This window comes from Ovis canadensis, chromosome 11 (assembly GCF_042477335.2).
Source record: "Ovis canadensis isolate MfBH-ARS-UI-01 breed Bighorn chromosome 11, ARS-UI_OviCan_v2, whole genome shotgun sequence".
Classification (NCBI taxonomy): Eukaryota; Metazoa; Chordata; class Mammalia; order Artiodactyla; family Bovidae; genus Ovis; species Ovis canadensis.
Window position 1 is genome coordinate 50638430 of NC_091255.1, and position 22901 is coordinate 50661330.

The 22901-nt window shown below is 51.9% G+C and overlaps 1 protein-coding gene across 2 annotated transcripts; it reads right to left on the reverse strand.

Moving 5' to 3' along the window:
* Positions 1 to 956: 956 nt before the first annotated feature.
* Positions 957 to 22488, reverse strand: RAB5C (RAB5C, member RAS oncogene family). Of its 2 annotated transcripts, XM_069541591.1 has the most exons (7): positions 22212 to 22344; positions 17069 to 17129; positions 4921 to 5174; positions 3306 to 3457; positions 2977 to 3099; positions 1814 to 1907; positions 957 to 1286 (listed from the first exon to the last, which is right to left on the reverse strand). In XM_069541591.1, the coding sequence occupies exons 3-7, from the start codon at positions 5084 to 5086 to the stop codon at positions 1171 to 1173; spliced, it is 651 nt and encodes a 216-aa protein (XP_069397692.1). In that variant the 5' UTR covers positions 5087 to 5174; positions 17069 to 17129; positions 22212 to 22344; the 3' UTR covers positions 957 to 1170. The 2 variants fall into 2 exon arrangements, with proteins under 2 accessions (XP_069397692.1, XP_069397691.1); XM_069541590.1 differs by lacking the exon at positions 17069 to 17129 and having other exon boundaries at positions 22212 to 22488.
* Between the last annotated feature and the right edge of the window lie 413 nt (positions 22489 to 22901).

Consider the following 22901-nt stretch of genomic DNA (forward strand, 5'->3'; position numbering starts at 1 on the left):
TCAAGAAACCCCAAAGAGGCTGTTTCTGGTGTTGAGGGAACAATTATTTTCAAATATAGACTGCACATGCCCCAATAAAATCTGGAGGGGGTTGAGGAGAGGCAAATGCTGGACCCTCAACTTTCATCTTGGTGAGATTCAGCCTCAGCTCACTCTTACCCCATGCCACCCGGTTAGAGCTGGTAACAGCTGGCCTCTCTCTCTTGGTTACCATGACCACCAACATCCCCTCACTTTAGATGGGGAAGAACGCTTTTGTTTAAGAAGATTTAGAGGTTCATGTGAAATTAACTTCAAGGAAGCTGGAGAGGCTATGGCCTGATAAACTCTGCCAGAGAGAGAAAGACAAGGAAGACAAGCGGGAGGTCGATCGGCTGACTATATTGACAAGATACTGATTGGTTACATGTTGAAGAAAACATACAATACAAAATACAGAAAAAGTTGGTTCCATTCCCTCCCACTACCCCCCCTTACCCACCCACCCCCAAATACTCATCATCGTGATTTGGTCAGAACAGGGCTCAGAGCCAGAGGTCAGGGTGACCAAGGACGAGGGGGAAGAGGGCTATGAGCAATGGGTTCGTGGCTGTCACAATAATGCTGTGGTAATGCTGTGGGTTCTCTCCCAGCTGTGAGTTGGGGGGTAAGGCGGGCGCTGCAGCCTGATGACTGCCAGCTGAGGGAAGAGCTGCCTCTCCCTTCCCTGGCCCCAAGGGCCTGCCCCGCCACCCAGAACCAAGCACACTCCAGACACAGTAAGGATATGGATGCTCCTGCTGAGCCCGCTAATCAGCAAGAGGGGAAGAAGGGTAACTGATCCAACCCCTGCCTCCCCACACACCAGGGTGGGGGTGGAACAGGGGCACGTGGCTACTACCAGCAGAAGAAGAGGGGGAGAACAGTAGAAAGGGCAGGAAATGGGAAGAGCAGATCATATATATTAAAAAAGTGACTTAAGACTTAAAATTGAATTAGTATTTGTACAGAAAGGTGCAGGTGGAATAACTCACTCCGGCCTATGATCAAAATGATACGGAGAAATCATGGTGGACCCCTCCCCCTGCCCCCCCAGTGGTGGCCCGAGTCGTTAAGTGCGATTGGTTAGAGTGGATTCCAGTCGGGTCATTGAGGCGGAGGAGGTGGGGGCAGTGGGCAGGCAAGGGGGGCTCAGTTGCTGCAGCACTGGCTCCGGCTGGCGGGGTTATTCTCCTGGAGGTCCACGCCTCGGTTCCGGCCTGGAGCACCAGCTGCATTCTGGGGTTCGTTCTTGGGAAGCTTCTTAGCTGTTGGGAGAGGAACAGGAAGATGTGTGTTTGTGAGGGAACCCCAGCACTCTTCCCAAGGCCACTTGGGTACCACCCAATCAGTGATACCCAGCATACTGATGGCTTCACTGCTATGCGCCAAGTGCGTTCTGGGTCTTTCAGAAAACTGAGACGAAGAGGGGTTAAATAACTCTCCCAGGACCACAGAGTTTAATAAGTGGGAGAGTGAGGATTCAAACCCACACAGGATGACTCTAGAGCCAAAGGAGGGGGGAAAAAATCCTAAGTAGTGGGTAGGGAGCTGGTGATGTATAGTTTTAGATGGTGGTACAATAAAGGGTCTGGAAGTGAAGTGCTGAGACGTGGGCTCAGGTTTTAGAAATTCCTGGAGTGAACTATATTTATCTGAGAGATGAAAAAGAAAACAATTGTATCAAAGTACTAAAAATGGTAAAAGATCTGTTGATGAAGGGACCACAGACCTACGACAGGACAGCAAGCAAGTAATACGCCCTGGCTGGGGGAAGGGAACAGAGGCCACTTACCTATTGCCATGAAAATTTCATTCACGTTCATCGCAGTCTTTGCTGATGTCTCCATGAACAGCAAACTGTTGTCCTCTGCATAGGCTTGTGCTTCCTGATTTGGACAGAGGTGAGAAAGTGAGTGGGAGGGAAACACTGGCAGGGGCTGAGACCCAGGAGAACAACGGTCCCCGATGAGTGTCTTCCATACGACAGACACGATGCAGCGGGTTTCAGGCCTAAGGCGCCCCTGTTCTGAGTTCTCCGCATCACACAGAGCACCTCTCAGCTCACACACATCAGCAGATGTCTGACTCAAGTATCCATGGGCCCCAGTTCTGCCCTCTTGCTTTTCAAAATTACTAGGCTAGAAAATATTTCTAGAAAGTTATCCTACAAATAAATACACTCACACACTTGGACAAAAGTATGTGGATGTTGACTACGGCACTGTTTCTAGTCTTTTGTAATTACACACAGCCTAGAAATCCATCAGGTGGGAACTGGTTAAAAAAAAACACACAGTATGTAAAGAAAGAGATTCATTGGCCTGATGCAAAGAGCCAACTCACTGGAAAACACCCTGAAGCTGGGAAAGATTGAGGGCAAGAGAAGAGGGTGACAGAGGATGAGATGGTTGAATGGCAAACTCAATGGACATGAGTTTGAGCAAACTCAAGGAGATAGTGAAGGACAGGGAAGCCTGGCGTGCTGCAGTTCATGGGGTCACAAAGAGTCGGCCACGATTTATCGACTGAACAACAACAGGACTTGGGTATATTTTCCAGAAAGACAAGAAATTGAGAGGAAGTTGGGGGGAGGGGGACTGACTTTCTAGGGTTAGAGACCCAAATTTCATCCTATACACTTTCCTGTACTGTTAAAAATTTCCGATGTGCACGTGTTTAAAAAAAAAAGTTTTTTACTGTTTTGTTAAAAAGTCAGTTTACAGAAAAAGTAAGCTGAAGCTTCTGCTATCTACACACACATACACACATCCAACCCTGATGAACACAGAAGCAGAGCGGCAGATGACACTCCCTTTAGGCTGTGCTCGAGCCGTGAGGGGACTCGGACAGAAGCTCCCCTACCACCACCCATGCAGTCCTTCGCAAAGCCCGAGCAGCCTGGGGAAGCCTCATGCAGCCAGCTCGTCCTCCCCCCAAGCCTGCTCTGTCTCCCACCTGGAACTCCACGGCTCTCTTGCTGGCCAGGTCCGCCTTGTTGCCTGCGAGCGCAATGACGATGTTGGGGCTGGCCTGCCTCTGCAACTCCTTCACCCAGTTCTTGGCCCGTGCAAAGGTATCCTGGGGAAACAGGGCCAGAGCGTCAGCAGGACAGAGCGGGCCTTCTGCCCAGGGCCGCTCGCTGGAGAGGCTGGAGCTGACAGCGCCCAGGTGTCTAAGATGCCACCACCCTGAAGATTCTGGGGAGACGCCCGCCAACACCAGAGGAAAATGTGCCCACACCCCAAACAGGAACAAAGGGTGGAGAAGCAAGAGAAAGTCTTTACTGTGTTGGTGATGTCGTAGACCACGATGGCAGCCTGGGCCCCCCGATAGTACATGGGGGCCAGGCTGTGATACCGCTCCTGTCCAGCTGTGTCCCAGATCTCAAACTTGACTGTTGTGTCGTCCAAGCAGACGGTCTGTGTGAGGAAGGCCGCTGGAAGAGGGAAGGCGGTGTTACCAGGTGCGGAAGAGCTGAGAAAACACCCCCACACATCTGTGCTGAGCCATCCAGGCGCTGGCGCTCAGAAGCCTGCTGCTGAGGGGGGCACCGAAAACCCCCAAGCTGGCAGCCAGAGCAGCTGAGCACGGCAGGCAGAGCTGGCGCTTGTGTGTGTCGAGGGGGCCGGGGCTGCACAGGCTTTACAGACCCGGCCAGGCGGGAGTGGGAGGAGAAGGAAAGCTGTTGCACAAGCCCTCCCTGAAGGGCAGCAGCAGGGGCAGGAGAGGAAGACTACAGGAGAAACCGGGCTCCAAGCTTAACAGGGTGGGCCCAACGCCCTCCTCTGCTCTCCCATCAGAGAATACTCCGAGCCCCTCTCTCTGCTCCAGCCCAGGGGTGTCGCTGGCCTTTGGTGTCCTGGGGAACCTCTCATACGTTCAGCTATGTTGGGGAAGAATGAAGCACACGCCGTGCTACTGCCAGGCAGAGGCTGGGTGACTGGCTTCCCATCGCCGCCCCTGCCACCTCCAGGCACGCCGGCTGCCGCCACCCTTGGCTTTGCCCTCAACTCACTCCTGACTGGCTCGACCTTCAGGGAACACAGTGACCCTATCTTTGGCCGGAGGAGGCAGGGGAACACTCGGCACCTGTGCCTGTGCTTCGAAGGAAGAGTCTTGGAGCTGGGACTGGCAGGCGGGAGAGCCAGCAGAGGCCTCCGGGCAGCTCTGTGGAGGAAGCTGGCCCTCTGCGGCCACCCACCCCACACCTCCCTGAGGGGCCTGCGGCACTGCCTCACTTCCCCCTCTCAGCTCCTGACTGGAGTGCTGAGGAGGCAGCCGAAGACTGCTGACACGGCCCATTCTGTTTCCAGCTGCCTGGAAACCTCCTACCAAACCAAGAGGGTAGAAAAAGGATGACTTAAGCCCAAGGTCAGCCCCAGCCCCTCGAGGAGTATACTAGCCACTGAGGCAGGAGGCTGAGACCAGACCGTCACAAGCTACATGCTAGGAAATCACTAGGAAATCAGTGACAGGCTAGGGCTCAAGAAGGGCTAAAGGTCAGCTTCAGAAACACCAGCCCTCTCTCACAAGGCCATTTCCCCATTCCAGGGTTGATGCACTGCCTGGTTGTGGTAAGAAGATAACAATCCTCAGAGACCCACATGGAGCCCTCCCGTCCCAGGTCGGTGGGGGGTACCTCGGGCCACACGAGTAAACCAAGAGGTGGAACCAGGGGAAGAAGGCAGCTTTAGTCTCTCAGATTATTCTCACTAAATGTCTGTTGGGACACAGACATGGAGACCAGCTGCTGGATTCAATCCCAGGGTTTAGGGGAGGCGAGCTGCTGCTGCCCGAGGCATGCTTAGCCTGGGGGCAGTTAAGTATCCCTTCTCCTCGATGCCCAGGCATTTCTTCCACTTCCCTGAGACCACCATCCCTGCCCTCGGGCCCACTCACCTCCAATTGTGCTCTCCTGGTACTCGTGGAACTGACCCTTGACGAAGCGGAGGACAAGGCTGGATTTGCCCACCGCGGACTCCCCCAGCAGGACCAGCTTAAACTGACAGATCTTGTTCCCAGCAGCTGGTCCGTTGGGTCGTGCTGCGCCTCCCCGACCCGCCATGGCCCGTCCCGCTGTAGTGGTACCAGTGAGCGTGGGGGCAGGGGCCGGTGCTATGCAAAGAGGCACTTAGTGGGGAGGGGGACTCCAACTATAAGGGAGAGATCAGAAGTACTGGGTTAGTACAAAGACTGTGGCCCAGTGAGCCCCTCTTAAACCACAGGTCACTCCCTCCGCCCTCCTTGACGACCTGGCTGACTGCCTCCCCTCTCCCCCTACATCCTGCCCCACTCTTCCAGAAGTTAGGACACGAGCCCTTACTAGGCTGTAACTCACATCTCTTGGCCCTACAACCATCTGATGGTAAAGAGAAAAGTGGCCACCCAACTCTAGGCTCACCGTTCTCAGCAAACACACTGACTTCCCAACCCCAGAAATGTACATTCGCATACAAGTTAACACCCAAAGGAAAGGAACGGGCATCTGCCAGCCTGGTGACTGCTGGGTAAGTCAACAGGCAACAAGGGGCATCGAAAACTGGCTCAGAAGATTCTAGGATCTAGCTCAACAACAATGGACCTCTGGCCTGGCAGCTCAGATCACAGCCCACCTCTAAGCAAAGCCAGAGTGGGAGGCGAGGCCAAGCAGGGAACGGGGAGCCCCCGTGGAAAGCTTCTTAGACAAGGTGCTTGGGCAACCTCGCGGGCATTTAGGGACCAGGGCCCGGCCAGGTGCACGCTGTTATCAAAAGAGTCGTTCTGTCCTGTCATCTCCAGAAGGACTGACCAACTTTCTCAATCTGAGGCTGGACTGTGCGCTGGAATCAAAGCTTCATTTCACTCCCTCCTCCTGAGCCTCTCCCCCCGCCCCCCACCAGCTCTCTCATTTCTGATGGCCCAGAAGTCTCACACACATTAAAAAACCAAACACACACAAAACCAAACACACACCACAGCCAGCTAGCTCTGCTGGCAGTCAGAAGGGCTGCCAAATTTCCCTTTTAAATAGAGACCACAGTTCCATTCTCCGCTGGCAGAGTCAGAGGGTGACATGGAGGAGGGCAAGGGGGGAGGTGTGGATGGGCGGAGACAAACACAGGAGCCAAGACCTGCGTATCCGTATCCCCCACCCCACCCGGAGCTGGTGTTCCTACACTGATATCTTAGTCACTCTGTTAGTGGTGGTTGGGACTGAAAAGAAGGCTGAGGCGCCCATCTCCAGAAGCTTCTAGAAGATTAACTGGTATGAGAACGTACACAGAATGTCTGACAAACGAGCTCTGTGAGTAGGTATTGTATCCTGAAGACTCTGTGGGGCATCTGAACCTAAGCTGAGAAGAAAAGGTTTGGATGAGACTGCCCTTTGCAGGACAGAGTCTATGCAGGAAGGGTTTCAGAGCAAGACAGCCCGACTGGCCCCTGAGCACCGGGAGCACGTTCCCCGCCAGTCAAAGGAGGGGGTGTGAATGAAGAGGGGGGTGTTTGTGAGAAGCAGTGGTCTGTGCTCATGTGAGAAGCAGGCACAAAGGGCTCGCTTTGTGCAACCTCAAATCGTTTCTCCACGTCCAAGTTCTCCCAGCAACTCGCTTAAAAAGTGAGCTTCAGGAAGAGTGATTCACTAACCAGGAACAAGAGTTTCCTTTCTGGATGGCTCTAAAGGAAAAGAGGTTTGAAGCGGGGGCCACCTATTCCCCAAGAGCACACGGAAGGAAGTATGGTGGGGGGAGTCCTCACTTGGTGACAAGAAATGCTAGTTTTGAAATATTTTCTAGTTTTAGATGCTTTCTCTTTTCATCCCAATCAGTGATATTGGCAAGACCCTACACTGCGCCCTTGAGGCCAGGTCTGTGCTTTCGGCTCTTTTGTCGCCTTCCTCTCAGTGTTCTGAACAAACAGGGAATTCAAAGAGCACTCAGCAAATGAAATGGTTTTCAGAGACAGCTGACATTTACTGAACAACTGCACAACCAACATCTCCTTTAAGCTTTAAAACCATCTCCTATCTTTCAGATATAGCCTGCTGCTCAGGTGTTAACTGCCCTGCTCAGAGCCACCCAGAATGTGGTGAGGGAACCTGGATGCCAGCCACAGTCCCTGCTGTAGGGGGCACTGTGGAGGCAATGCCCTCCCTCTGTGTTTGGTTTTGAGCGGCTGGGTGAATGAGACTCTCCTTTTGTGGCAGTAGTTTCCTGGCCCAGCAAGGGCTGGCTCTGGCTGCCAATTGCAGCCACCCTGAAGTCCCTGTGTACTTTTGCCACCAGTGGGAGGAGCTGCCCAGGGCCAGGTGACAGCGACAGTGTGAAACCACAGTGGAATTACGGGCTGGTTAGTACCACGAGTCCACATGATGCGTGATCTTGGCCCAGCAACAGAGAGCGGCTGGGGCACTGGAGAAGGAGGTATGAATGAGTGGGGAAAGGGGAACAGGAGGTGAAGACACAATTCCAAGAAAACCAAAACAGCCGGGGCTGAAGGTTACTGGGGTGAGGGGTAAGCAGCACTCACAAGTCAAGAAAAATAGAGGTAACACTTAAGTCTTGCTCTTATCAAGCCAGTGGGTTTCCAAACCTGCCCAGACAACTCTGATTTTTTTAAACAAGTCAGAAGAAGAGACATATAATTTTTATGCAGTGGTTCTCAACCCAGTCTACACAACAAAACCACTCGTGCAGTCAGCCCCCGGAGGTTCCGGTATAGGCTGGAGAAGGGCCTGGCGTCTGCATTTTATAACTCGCTGCAGGTGCTCTGCCTAGTACAAACTGGCTGTGGACATGTTCTTCCTGGATGCCAGTCCTGCCTTGCAGAGACACCTGAGCAGGCACACACAGCATTTTTTTTAATGGCCTGTTGCCTCGTGGTTTTCCTGGCCCCACTCAGTGATCACATGAGCCAAGGTCTTGAACCTTCCCAGACACTAAGGCACAGAGGAAGTTGATTTTGTCACCAAGGGCACACGGAGACATGGAGGTGCCTGAGACAGGCAAAGGCCATACTCCAAGGCCCCAGGAAGCCCTAGGCCCTCCCCTCCCAAGACTGGGAAATCAGAGATAGACCCCCGGCAGGTGGTAAAGGTGAATTCACTGAACTGGGCTTCTGTCTGGGAACCTTTCCTCCTGAACCAGCAGCTAGATTACCCATAGGTGCAGTCAAGTGGTGGCATTCTAACCCAAAATGACACAGTAAAAGCCAGTCTTCTTTCAGACCGAAATCCATCCAGTTCTCTTGAAGAGCTGAAGTTATGGTCAAAGTTTCTTATAAGATATAGAATAGGCCAAACATGTATGTGTGTGTGTGTATATATATATATATAACCAGTTTCTCCAGCATCAGAAAAGACACATGAGTGGAATGAATTTCCTCCTGGATATTTTCATGAAGCTGCTGAAATGTGCCGAGCTTCAGACCCACTGTGAGGGCCCTTTCTCACCATGACCCAGCCACCCACCACCCCCATGCTCCATATCAGAACTTGGTTCATTCAGAGGCCACTAGAACAAGCATCACTCCCAATCTTCAAGGCAACTGGGAGAGACTATGAGGGAGGACATACCCTACACCTTTCTCCACGGGGCACATGAAAGGGCAGAAGGGATCCGAGCTCCTAAACATTCTGGTCCATGAACAGGCCTAACAGGTACATGCCCAGCCCAGCCTGAAACCAAGGGGGTAAGAGAAAGAGGGAAAAAAAGAGCAGGATGCTGCTGTTCTGACCTCTAGACACTTAGGTCTTGCTCAGTGCACGCATGCTTCGTCACCCAGTTGTGTCCGACTCTGCTGTAGACTGTAGCCCGCCAGGCTCCTCTGTCCATGGAATTCTCCAGGCAAGAATACTGGAGTGAGTAGCCATTCCCTTCTCCAGGGGATCTTCCCGACCCAGGGATCAAACCTGAGTCTCCTGAATTGCAGGCAGATTCTACTGTCTAAGCCACCAGGTCAGTGGATCTCAAACTTTTTTCCATCAGAATCACCCACTAGGTTTAGAAAATAGGGCTGACCAACTGAATCTAGAATCTCTAGGAGTGGAGTCTAGAAATCAGTGTTTTTTAAAATAAGTCTCTTTGGGACTTTCCGAGTGGTCCAGTGGTTAAGAATCTGCCTTCCAATGCAAGAGACTTGGGTTCCATCCCTGATCGAGGAACCCCACATGTCTTAGGGCAATTAAGCCTGCACTCTGCAGCTACTGAAGTCCATATACTCCAGAGCCTGTGCACCACCATGAAAGCTCCAGCATGATGCAACTGAGACTTGGAGCAGCCAAAAAAATTAATTAATTAAAAAACCAAAACATAACAACAAAAGATAAAATAAGTTTCCTAGTAATTCCCTGGCAGTCCAGTGGTTAGGACTCAGCACTTTCACTGCTAAGAGCCCAGGTTCAATCCCTGGTCAGTGAACTAAGATCCCACAAGCTGTGAAGCATGGCCAAAACCCCAAAATGATAAAATAAAAATAAGTTCCCTAAGTGATTCTACGTGGCTGATTTAAGCCCAAGAGTTGCAGCTGGCACAGGAAGGAGGGAGGAAAATGAGACAGAAAGGCGCCCCCAGCTGGGTACTGTGGACAGTACAGGTGGAGCAAGCTGGGGGTGGGGACTGGCTCTTGGCTCTACCCAACACCTGAAGCCCTCTCCAAGACACCAGATGCTGCTGGAGTGTCACCCTTGCCCCCAGCATCCATACTCGAAAAGTTCACCTCTCCCTTCTCTAATCCATTAAGTCACCCACTTGATACGCTCTGTCCTTCCTGGTAAAGAGTGAGCAATTCCAGCTGGTGGGTGTCTCTTGAACTTCCTGTTTGCTTCAGAAACTTCCTCTAGCTGAGAGTCCCGGCACAGCGTGGATAGTGAGCAGATTAGGGAAACCAGATTTCGTTTTGGCCAGAGGCTGGGCTGAGACTCTAGACTTGCTTACTCAAGGTTAGCCTTGGGGGTTGGGGGGTGCTGGCCAGTGACTCTTCAGCTATACTTTACTCTGGATAAAAGCATTCCTGAATATTTAACACGGTGAGAATTGGGCAAGAGGACAGCAGAAGCAACCTGTTAGCTTAAAGAGAATGAGCAAATCAGGGAAGGTAGGAGAGGTAATTAGGTTCAAAAGGTAAGGTGGGGGGACTTCCCTGGTGATCCAGTGGTTAAGAATCAGCCTGCCAGTGAGGGGGACACGGGTTTGATCCCTGGTCTGGGAAGACCTCACAAACCTTAGAACAACTAAGCCCATGCACAACTACTGAGCCCATGCTCCATAACAAGAGAAGCCCCTGCGACAAGAAGCCTGCACACCACAACCAGAGAAAGCAGCGGCAACGAAGACCCAGCAGAGCCAAAATAAAATAAACACAAATTTCTTTTTTAAATCTAAGGTGTAAGACATTAAAAAGCTCAGATCGGCAGGGGAGCTGATTCACCCCTAGACTTAAAAGCACAGGGGAAAACCAGAACCACCAAGACTGGCACCCAGGACCAGAGGGCAGACGCACAGCAGGACTACCCAGGCCTCCAGCTGGTGGCAGATCCAGAGAGACAGGAGTCAAGATCCACAGGAGGCGCCACGCCCTTTCCTGGCACTATTAGCAGTCAGGACTTGGGAGGCTGAACTGGGTTTGGTTAAAGCCTGAGTGACCTTGGCCAAGTCAGACGAGTGACCGCTGTCAGCTTCAGTCCCTTGTCCCTTATCTAGTAAATGGTATCACCTAACACCAATCACACAGCGTTGCTAAATGAAGCAAGATTAAATGAAACAACATGCAGAGTGCATGGCACAGTACCCTCCTGAAGGTGAGGGACTTGTGAACAGCAAGGCTGTCACACTACTAACAGCCTAACTAACTAGCTTTGGCTCATTGGTTGTCAAAGCTCAATGCTTCTCTTCACAATCACAGAGGAGGTGAAGGGGAGGCGAAGTGACCTGCCCAGGGTCACAGTCGGGTGGTGGCAGAGCCCGAGCCCAGGATTATAACTCCAGCAAGGCTCCCCAATCAGAGACAGAAAGCCCAAGAATATTAATAATGTTGCTACAGCCACCAAGAGTAACAGGGCCACCAAAATATGGCTTTTAACTGTGGAAAAAGGAGTTTTGTATCAAACTAAAAAAAACCATGCTGTTGGATGGAAAAGTTCTGTATCTTGATTTGGGAGGCAGACACATGAATGTCTGTTGTTGTTCAGTTGCTAAATTGTGTTCAACTCTTCTGCGTCCCCAGGGGCTCCAGGCTACAGTCTGTGGGCAAGAGCTTAGGCTGCAGCCCACAGCCCACAAGGCCACAGAGAGTCAGATGCAACTTAGCAACTACACAGCAGCTACAGCAGGACGGGAGCCCGCCAGGCTCTCCTCCGTCCATGGGATTCTCCAGGCAGGAGTGCTGGAGTGGGCTGCCATTTCCTTCTCCAGGGGAGCTTCCCAACCCAGGGATCAAACCTGCATCTCCTGCACTGGCAGGTGGATTCTTTACCACTGAGCCACCAGGCGCACCCACATGGATGTCTACACAAGCAAAAATGCACTTAAGACTTGTAAGTTTCTCTGTATATAAGTTACATGTCAATGAAAAGATTTAAAATGCTGCTGGTACAGAATTTTGCATACAGCAATGAAAACTTAAAAGTTTAGAAACATGAGACCAATCTAACTCCCCTATAGATAAAATATTTTATATTTTAGTATTACAAGATGCAGAGTAAAGGCAATCAAAAACATGCTGTCTGAATTAGAAGAGGACCAAGAGAGCAAAGATACCCAAACAAACAAGGGGTGAGATGGTAGGATTCAACATAAACAAATGTGCCTGCTGCATACATATTAAGAACATACTTATGGTTTGTACTTAATTGTGAGTTAAAGAATTTTAAGGTTGTTTAAAGCTTCATGGAAAAGCCGACGCTGATGTCTTTTCAGTGTGGAGAAAGAGGTTACAGCGGTGAGACTCTCTGCACTCCCCAAGCAGTCCAGAGGGAAAAGGGTTTAGGGGTGGACTCAAAGAGAGGCATGTCCTCCCTGCGTGACCACTGGCAACTGTGTGGAATCACCACACCGAGGGCCTGAGTCTCATCTGGAGTGTGTAATAGAGGAAGCTGGGCCCTGGAAGCCAGAAGCTTAGCAGTGCACACAGGTTGAGATCTGGGGAGAATGTGACGGTGTATCGGGCCAGGGCTGCAATCTCATCCCACAAGGAAGGAAGGGGCCTGGGGGAGATGGAAGCAGGAGGAGAGGGAAGGGGTGCTGCCTTTACAGTCACAGCACGTGACTCCCTGTCCAGGGGACAGGGAGAGAAATCATCCCAGAGGGGGACTCAGAGGGAGTGAGAGGGGAGGGTCCTACTGCTGGGACAGGCCGCGGAATCTGCCCCAGCCCGCCCAACTCCCTCAACCGGGAGCAGTTTCCCCTCTTCTCTTCCAACAGGGAGACTCCACGGGGTTGGGGGCCTAGACCCCTGCACCGCAGTGAGGCTGTGAGCACGGGGTCCACCAGCTATACCAACACCTGCCGAAGGGACCGCATGCAGGGACACCAAGAGGCACACACCCTGGTTACACGTGACTGCGTGGGCCTCCCCGTGTCTGGAGCCGAGCCAAGGAGCAGCCGGACAGAGTGTGGCTGCTCCTGCAGCCCTCTCCCTGGTAGGGGGTGCTGGCAGTATCGCTCAGCACAGATGCCAGGAGGAGCTGGGTGAACGCCACCCCTGAGGTCGGAGCCCTGGCCTCCCCATGCCCGGCTCCAGCAAGAGCCCCAGGAAATCTTTCCCCAATCTCCAAGCTGCTTTCTCAGCCCTTGACCACAGATGGTCTCCCTGGAGAGGCGGACAGCAGAGTCAGCGCTGGATGGAAACCTCCAGGCCCTCTCTTCCTGTGCCCATGGGCAAAAAGGCTGCTGAGGGGCGGGGGCTTATCTACCGGGATCTGCTGACACGGCCCGGCCAGTGTGCCCGTCCATACCATCCACCCAAGGGCCCTGGGACCCAGGGGCAGTGCTAGGGTTCTCTGCTGGTCACTTGGGTGGCAGGGTGGTGAGGAAGACCAGACAGACAGGGGTCTGCCAGCAGCTACACCATGTGAGGCTTGTCCTGCCTACTGATTTGAAGAGGTCCTGGAGGTGCACGAGCCTACCACAGCCACTAAGAGACTCTCCCTAAGACGGCCTGGCCTCCAGCTCAGCACACCTCAGTCCTCAAGGCTACGTCAGAATCTCCGGCACCATGTAGGGCAGCTCTCTAAGAAGCCTCAAGCAAAAGCCCAATTGGAAGTCTGACGCTTTTTTGGTGGCACAAACCCCTCTGCATCCAACTACAGGGGAGGGGGGATGGGACGAAGGCGGTGTGGTGGCTCCCCACCCTCACTCCATCCCCGGTTCTTCACCTGCCAGGGCTGGGTGGAACACAAAGAGAGCCGGGCAAGCTTCCTCCCTCATCCCAGCCTATACCTACTATGGTCCCAGGATGGAGTCTGAGTCACGTGGAAGCCAGTCAGAATGGGTGTAGGATACCGGCCAACCCACAAGCCTCACGATTCCTCTGTCTGAGCTGCTCATGCTCCTACAGTTCATTTCCTAAGACAGCGCTAATTAGGATCTCAACAACGGAGGGCCCACTGAGTCCTCTGTCTTGGGAAGGTCTCTGCAGGAGCCAGGAGTACATGCCTGGACAGCGGCTGCTTCCACGGCAGCCCCAGGCCAGAAAAGCCTCCAAAAACCTTTGCTGAAAGTCAGGGTCATCAGCAACACTTGCCTACCGAGCTACTCATACCAACAACTGACACCTCTCACAAACCCTTCCTGTCCTTAACGGAAAAAAAAAAAAAAAAAAGGAAAGAAAGCAAGCCGGTTTAAGTGACTGCCCAGCTTTGTTTTGCCCTTAGCTTCTCAACAGAGAGCAGAGGGCAGAGGTCATGCTTCACAGGCAAGCAGGGGAAAAGAATCAGGTATTAGATCTAGCAAACCAAATTCCTCCTGCTCAGACATCCCACACGCTATGGTCAGAGGCTGCCCAGCCACCAAGAAACAAGGTCAAAGTTCCTGCTGTGGGGTCTGAGGGATGATGGCTGCTCCAGGGAGTCTGCATCCCAAAGAACAGTATTTTAGGCTGATCTCTCCTTTGTTAAATTTTTGTCGTACAAAATGTCGATGGGTGAGGGGAAGAAGTCAGGCAATGCATGGGTCTCAACAGGTTTCAATGAGTGAATCACACTTCTATTTCATGGCCCTATTTTCATGACTGTGGTCGGTGGCAAGAGGCTGGAGAACTTGGGGGCTTGAGGGCTGGAAGTGAGAAAGAGAGAGAAACTGAGGGCATTGTTGCAGATGAAACGATCGCAATATAAAATTCTCAAAGGCAGACTATGGGTTTCTCTTTGTTTTAACAGCGCATAACATCAAACCTGACGCACAGTGGGTGTGCATCAGTGTGGTGAACCGAGCCTGCGAGGCACATACAGACTGGTTAGGTCTGGCGAGCGAATGGGGTAGCTCAAGGCTGCAACACACACCCATCTGCCATACGGTTCGTATCCCTCAACAGAGCCATAGCCCAGAGGAAGAGATGCTTCCACAGTCCAGACAGAACCTCTTAGGTTCCATCTGCACAGGGGTGAAGAGCACGAGGGCTGGAGTCAGACAAACTTCAGGTCCAAGAATTGCCAGTTCCTAGGGTGAGTCTGTACTGCATCACTGAACCCACCTCCTCACGTGCAAAACAGAGATTAGCACCACCGATCTCCCAGGGCTGCTGGGGAAGGATGCAGAAAAGACTCCATCAAGCACTTGAGGGCGAGCTGACGCAGGGAGAGCTCTCCCTGTAAACGTTTGTGGCGGGGAGGTCCCAACAAAGCGGAGTCCTCCACCAAACGTTCCAACACTATTTATTCACATATTGCTTTTGCTTCCAGTTTTCCCGGACCCCGTGTATCAGTGTCCCTCATCTGAAGAGCGTGCTGAGGAGGACAACAGCTTGACTCTGAATACTTCTGTTCCTCTCCCAAATGCCTATGTTGAAACCCTAATGCCCACTGGGACGGTGTCTGGAGGTGGGGCCTTTGGGAGGTGAGGCTGTGAGGGCAGAGCCCTCATGAGTGGGATGAGTGCCCTTTTATTAATGAAAGAGACTCCCAGAGAACTCCCCTGCCTCTTCCAGCACACAAGGACACAGCCAGAGGTGGGCAGTCTGCAACCTGGAAGAGGACCTCCACCAGAACCCAACCATGCTGGGCCCCTGATCTTGGACTTCCAGCTTCCAGAAGTGTGAGAAGTAAATTTCTTTGTAAGTCACCCAGTCTGCTGTAATTTTGTACAGCTGCCCAAATGGACTAAGACAACTTCCCCCGGTGCCTGAGAAAAAGGACCAGCTCACTGCTGATGTCCTCTGTCCTGTAAACAACCATAACCTTGTATTCTCTGGAGACTGACTTCCAAAGCCAGGAGAACAGAGGGTGGGGACCACCACCATTGTCAAAAAAAAAAAAAAAACAATCAACATTGAGTGAAAGCCCCCAACCAGGCAAACAAGAACTCTTAAAAAAAAAATAAAAGTCCCACAACATGAAACATCGTAAAGCCAAACGGCGTTCCTTCCATCTCAGAGCCTCTTTCAGGAAAGGGAAGAAGTAGTTCAGTTGTGGAGAGGGGGAGGGGACAGCGCTAGGACAGCTGACAAAGACACGAGAGTTCCTTTTAAAACACCAGGCTGCAAATGCTAGAGATTTGGAAACTGGTGTCATTAATCACCACAGCCTTCAGAGCCGCACAGAGAGCAATCTGATGACTAGCAGAGTAGCCAGGGTTCGGGAGGCCACCCACGCCCTCCCCCACGCCTGGGATGCTTCTGACAGAGCCACCTGAAGGGGACACACATGGAGCTCTGAACAGAAGGCAAGAGGCTTGTAAACCAACTCCTGTTCAGGTCCCAAGTTAGTGTTTCCAGCAGGTTACACATCTTCAGAGGGATGACACAACAACGGAAGGATTTAAGCTATTCAGTGATTCAGGATCACAGCTCAAAGTGGCAGCCTGCCCTGAGCCTGCCTGGAGCCACAAACCCTGTGCAAGCCCTCCCAAAGAGGAGGTCTGTTTCTGAATGACAGCAATAGAATGCTGGCCTGGACCACAGGGACTCGCCTACCAGACTCAAGAGTTCTGGAAGGTTTGGCTGGAGAACTTAGTACCTGAAATACAGGAATGGTTATGAGGGTAGGAGAAGTATGGAGAAGCAGCTGCTGGCCATTGGGGTCAGCTCCCAGGAATCTCCCGGGCTGGATTTCCCAGGTGCAGTTCCACCTCACCTGCCCCTGGAGGCTTCAGCAACTATGACTAACCATCAAGAGGAGAAATAACTTGAGCCCAACCATATAACTCCATATCAACGCAGCTGAGAGGAAGCATTTGCTAAAAAGGAGGGGCCCTGCAGAGCCAGCTGATTCTAGGACCAGGCCAGGAAACACACAAGGTAAGCCTGAAGCACCCTGCAGTGCCAAAAAGTAAGGAAGTGCTTACAAAACTGAAAACCAAAACACCCCAAGAGGATGGGGGTAGGCCAAAGGGAGCTGAAAGAGCTCCCAGCGACCAAAGCTGGGACAACCTGAACAATAAAGTAGCACTGGATTATAAACCGCAGTGTAAAATAAACACCCACGAGTCCATACTGATATAACTCACTGAATACATAAATGGGGGAGAATAGCCAAATCTTTTGTGTACAAGAGTTCGAAACAACCCATGTAGATCCTCCGCCAGGGAGGCGAGGAGCATAACTCCCCACCTCTCCAGTGTGGACTTCTCAGAGGGGCTTCCTTCCAACGAGGAGAGCACGAAAAGGGGCAGGGGAGATGATGACGTGGGAAAGCCCGACAAACACCTCAGCCGGCGCAGAGCGGACGCGTCCTTGATACACTGTGGTGAGAACGGCACTTTAGCCCTGAGGTCTTCCTCCCCGAAACTCAGAGCCCCAGTATGGCCGTGACAAAAACACTAGGCCAATCCCAACTGGAAGATATGCTATAAAATATCTGACCCATATTCCTCAAAACCGTCCAGGTCATCAAGAACAAGGAGAGTCTGAAAAAACGTACAGCGGAGAGGAACCTACGGAGCTATGACAACTGAAGGTAATGCGGTGTCCTGTACGGGATCCTGGAACAGAAAAAGAACACTAGATAAAAACCAAGGAAATGTGGGATTTCCCTGGCAGTCCAGTGGTAAGATTCTTCGCTCCCAATGCAGGGGGCCCAGGTTCAATCCCCGGTCAGGGAACTAGACCCTACAGGCTGCAACTAAGAGCTTGCATGCCACAGTGAAGACCGAAGACCCTGTGTGCCGCAACCAAGACCTGACACCGCCAGATCAACCAAGTAATTAACTTTTATAAAAAGGCAACTGTGAATAAACTGTGGACTTTAGTTAACAATAATGCATAACTGGTTTATTAATTGTAACACATGTACAATACTAATTAATGTAAGATATTAATCACAGTGGAAACCACGTGGGAGTTGGGGGGGTGTGCAGTTTGGGTGAAAACTCTAGGACCCTTGCAATTTTTCTGCCAACACCACTTTCTCAGGCCCACTCTTACAAGAATGAGCCTTGTGCAGACGTGCAAGTGAGGACCCAGGGACCAGAGCCGAGCTCACTTCCATCAACCCTTGTCAAAACCCTGGCCTGGGGTCAGCTCTGCCCCACCACCACACACAGCCACGGGGCACAGCGACCAGGTGCATGGGCGCTGGGAGGCAGTCAGTGGACCATGGACGGCCACGGCCATGCCCTTTCCCGATGAAAGCTTGTGTGGGACGTGATATCCGGAGAGCTCTACCCTCTAGAAACTGAGTTGGTGGCTTATCTCTGGCCCTCCTGTTACCTGTACTGTAGCATTCATCCTGTTTACCTGTCTGCTTTCCTATCTCTGAGCAACTATGTGGCGGCTGGATGAAGAAATTGATCAGAGGGATGTGAGCCTGAATCCCAGGCTCACCGCATCCTCGCTGGGTGAGTTAGAGGAAACAGGCTGCCATCTGCTTCAAGGGCAGGTCTGAATGTCTGCCCTTTCCTTGGACAACCACAGTGGGGGGCCTGCTATGCTGGGTGCCAGGATGGCACAGAGATAGAATAGGCCACAACTGGTGCCCCCACGGGGCTCATCTGCTAGACAAGGAGGCAGACCACAAGCAATGAAAGGAAAGCACAAGCAAGAGGAAAGCCCTCAGACTCCCTCGGGAGAGGAGGGCTTCACAGAGAAGTGATGTTCCAGCTGCGCTTTGAGAGAAAAGCTGGGCACTGCGGCTCACAGGCGGGAGGCGGAGAAGGGCCTTCCACGCAAAGGGAAAAGCGCACAGTTCACCCAGAGACAGGGTGACGAGGGGCCCGAGCACAGACTTCCAACTTTCCTCCTGCTCTGCCACTCACTCCACCATAACCTGGGGACTGAATGCAGTCAGTCTGTCCTTGCACACAGGAAGCACGATTCAAAAATGTACCTTTTATTTGGATGATTGTTCCTATATACAGGAGATGGGATAGTTACTCTGAAAACCAACCTTCTACAGTACCAAGCTATTAACGCAGAGAACTTCTTAAGAAACACTCCAAAAATAAAAAGAAATACTCCAGTTCTACTCTGTCAAGGCTCTTGAAAGCACTATTACCTGGGTTGGGGGACATCCTGGTTTACAAATCCTATCTGAAGTGATACTTCTCAGATGGCCCCAACAAAAGTACCCCTGACTCAACTCAGGCGAGAGAAAATGCAAAAGCCCAGAAATCTGGGAATTGAACCCAAAGCAGCCTGCAGGAACGAAAATATTGTCCTCAAGTTTCCTGTTTTAGCTTAAATATATGCAAACTTTGCATTCCAATCTATAATAGATTCAGGATTGTTTGAATATAAAAACGTCTAAAACTGAGTAAGACTGAAGTCCCTAGGAGATGCAAAGATCCATGATTCTGAGTATCCAGTGGGTCTGAGAACCCCCAGTGGGAGGAGCAGAATCAGGGCCTCAGCATTCTCTTCTGTAAAATGGGAACACAACCTACATCAATTCGGTTCCCCATCCACGGAATGAGACAACATGGCAACCATCCAGCCAAGCACCAGGCATCACAGTAAAAACTGGCAGAAACACTGACTCAGAATCCTAGGGATAAATTACGATGTACCTTCAAAACCCCATGGACCTTGTGAGTATCTATTCTGTGCCAGGGAACAGACTAACTTCTTTGTCCCCTTTGTTTCCACTTTGGCAAGTTATTTTGTATCCCCATTTTACTGGAAGAAAGAGAGGCTCAGAGAGGTCAACAAGTCCAAGGCCACACAGCTGGTACATGAGGGAGTCCAGATGACAACTCAGGCCTGGTTGACTCTAAAGCTCTCGTGCCTTCCACCCCACCACACCACCTCTGTTTACCAGGCAAGGGTTAGAGGAAGAAGGGTCCTTTTGAGAAGTACTTGGTTGGTGGGGCTGAATTTAAATTTCTGACCTTATTCTGTGTTTCCATGTAAACTCCAGTGAAAGGAGCCCCTGGTGGACTGCCACATTCTTCCCACTGTAAGCAGTAGGCAGCACCAGGGGAGAATCAGGAGGCTAAGCAGAGGCCGGCTCTGCCACCTCTCTGTGCCCTTCACCCTGCCCAGAGGGACCATGAGTCCACTCACTTTTGCTTTCATTTTCCAGCCATCATGACTTTCAGATTCCCAAGAAATTAATGGCATGCACTCTCAAGCCCTGAAGGGTCCTGACTTGGGACTCATAACTGCCATGGTCCCCAGAAACAGGGGTGAAAGAAGACAGGAGGGTAGGGTGAGGGTGGGGCAGAAAACCAGACTCAGAGGAGGTTGTCACTGGTAAGGATGCTAAAGGGTCTGCACCTGGGCCACTGCTTGCCCATCCGAATGTTCATTCCTTCCAAAAACAGACCAAAGGAGGACCCGCTATTAGGGAAGATGAGGCACATCAAATCCCAAAACAGACCCAGTTCGACCTTCTTCCGACTGTGTAATCTAAGGCTAGCCACTTAAGTTCCTTCAACATCGTCTCTAAAGTGGACACACAAGTCCCACAATCTTCCAGCACTCTTGTGAGGAACACGTGTGAAAAGAACTTGGCAACTTTAAACTGATTTATAAAAAATTAGTTGTTACCACCCTTCCACGGTGTAAAGGCAGAAAAAGGCCTACTGTTTGTCAGAGGCAAGACAAGAGAAGAAGGGCATCAGAGGGGATGGGCTTCTGTCCCACCCACAGCCCTCCCTCTCTCTGCCAAGCAGTGTCAGATCTCTGCTTGGACTCTATAATCTCTGGATGACAGAAGTACATGCCTAACCCAGGACACTAATGCCTTCCTGTCTCTCTGAAAGGGAGAGCTTCTCCTTCAAAAGCCTGCTTTAGAATCAGAGCTGGGAGACCAAGCCCAAACAAAGAAGGTCTCCTCAGAAAGCTAGCTAGCCTCATCCCAGGACTCCCAGAGTTCCAGAAACTACACCCCAATACTGAGGAGGTAAGTTTGGTCAGAGACCAATGGCCAGCGAGCAGCCAGCTTCTCTGGCTTTGCCCCTCAGGAACACAGACTGGCCAGACTAGAGAAACTAGGTTAGTCACAGAAGTCTCCAGCAATCTCCAAAGAAGTTCAGAGAGACAGAGAGAGCTTGTGACCTGACTGTTGACACTAACAAGGTTTTCTTGTTGTTCAATAAAAAATGAAATAAGTGCATCCTAGGTCTAGCTCGAAAGTTCATAGGAGTCAGACACTGTCCAAAAGAGGTCAAAAAGATCTCAAGGCAAAACAACTGGAACACTTGTAAGGAGCATCCAAGGGCAGTAAAGATGGCCCAGAACACTGAAGAGCTTCAGAAATTCCCAAAGATTGTATGTCCTTCCCTCCCTTCCTCCACTGTAGATAGCAAGGGTCAGTCATGGCCTTCAGAGTCAGGTTGCACTCATTAAGGTACAGTCTCTGGCCTGTACTTTGGCCACATAACAAAGAACCTCCCAGCTTGGTCTGAGACAGCAGCCATTTCACACAACTAAGTCCTAAGCAGTGGACAAGGATCAGATGTCAGTACAGGCCGTCGCTCGGAGAAGCTAGGAGAAATCAGCACTTTCTGCCATGCATAGGAATTCCTTGGGCTACAAAAAATGAACACATTAAGAACCCAGAGGTGCTACTGTGACCTCAACTTAATTCTCTGTAATCTATGATTTACATGATCAAGCCCAGAGGGGAATGGAAATAGACCCTGGGACTAAAAGTGGTGAGACCTGTTGATCAAGGAGGTAAGTGTGCTTGTCTAAGGATGGGAAGAGATAGCCCAGGACTCTTTAGTTCCAGACTCTTTATTTCTGGTCTTTTCCCTCTTCCCTAAAGACCAACAGACAGCAGTCCCAGGAGGAGCAGTCCCCTCTGAGGCAGCTTGGAACCACTCACGTGCTCTGGGAGGACAGGGCTGGGACTCCAGCAAGTGGGGAGGAGGAGGGGAGAGAGAAGATAATGAATGGGCAGAGCCACCCTGATCTATGTGATCTGTAGCTAGGATTGAGCAAACCTCAGCTAAATTGTTCAGAGGCAGGAAGAGTGAGCGATACACTCAAGAGAACAACACAAGTAGAGAACAGGGGCTGAGGGGGCAAGACAAGAAGACAGCTCATTCCTAAGGAGTGATCCAGACTTTAAACTCTGCTGAGATCCTGGATGGCTCTCTGGCCTCAGGAGAGAGAGGAAGTTAAGGAGTTGTGGGAGCAGTCTCACCCAGGACCCCCACCCCCACCCCGCCCCAGCCCCAGGAAATCGAGATAAAATTCTTCCAGGGCTGGAGGGACAACTGTTTTTATGGGATGGGGAGTGAGAGGCAGGAAAAAGGCGACAGACAACACTCCGGGCTACCTCTGAAAGAGAAGGGGGACAAGATCCTTCACACCTGACAAAGATTCCTCCAATTCTGGGAGCAGAGAGAGAGGAACTTAGGGGCTCTCCCTCCCACAATCGGACCAGACAGGCCAGAGAAGAGCCACAGAGATTTCCAAAGGCTCAGGAAGGGCAGATAAGGGAAGGAAAGAAAAGATCTCCCAGCTCTGGCTCGACGCCTGGGGAGTCCCTTAAGAAGGGGCTACGGATCGGGGGAGGGATCAGTATCTCCCTAAGCCAGGGTTGGGCGGGAGGAAAGGCTGCCCCGGAGAGGCTTCAACCCGAAAGAGACACTGGGTCCCAGGTCAGGCACACTCACGGCGGCTCCGGGGCGGCGGCGTTACTTGGGGCCGGGGCTCGGACAGGCTCCGCTCCTCTCCCCCCCGGCTGTGTCCCAGGCTCCGGCCTCCACTTCCGCCTTTCAGCCGCTCCGGATCCGGATCTCCACCTCTGACCCGCCCCTCAGTACTCTCAGGTGACTGACAGGGCAGAGAGACCAATGGGAGGTACTCTAGGCCCACTCACTGGCAGCGCCGGCTTAGGAAGCGGGAGAGGCGGGAGAGAGCGCGCGAAGGATGGCGGGACTTGTAGTTCGCAGCTTTGGGAGGAGTCGGTGGCAGCCTGGGACTTAGGCTTAGGGTGGAGCCGGCTGCCGGCTAGGCGGAGCCCGGCCGGGAACTCTTTAAGGCCAGGCCCGCCGACCGCGTCATCGCGGGTTCCTGGCGCCCCGAGGGGAGTCGAGAGGCAGCGCGTTGCGACAGGGCAGAAGGCTGTGTGTGCAGAACTGAGAAAGGAAAAACATGGTGTGAGTGAATATGCACGTGAGGCTGCGTGGACCAGTCTTCAGCATTCGCTAGCCCAGAGAAGCCTCTCGGCGCTTTAAGGCCAAGTCGGTTCTGGTAGCCCGACTGTTAGGGACATTCTGAGATGGGAAGATGATGGAGTCGCTATCAGAAGGGCTCTCTGGCGGCTACCGGGTGGAAAGAGCTCTATCTCCCAGCTGTTAACC

Coding starts and splice junctions, on each gene's coding strand:
- RAB5C (XM_069541590.1), bottom strand. CDS start 5,086: ATGGCGGGTCGGGGAGGCGCAGCACGACCCAACGGACCAGCTGCTGGG. Junction 3,458..4,920: donor CCAGGAGAGCACAATTGGAG/GTGAGTGGGCCC, acceptor TCCCTCTTCCAG/CGGCCTTCCTCACACAGACC. Junction 1,287..1,813: donor TGAAATTTTCATGGCAATAG/GTAAGTGGCCTC, acceptor CTCTCCCAACAG/CTAAGAAGCTTCCCAAGAAC.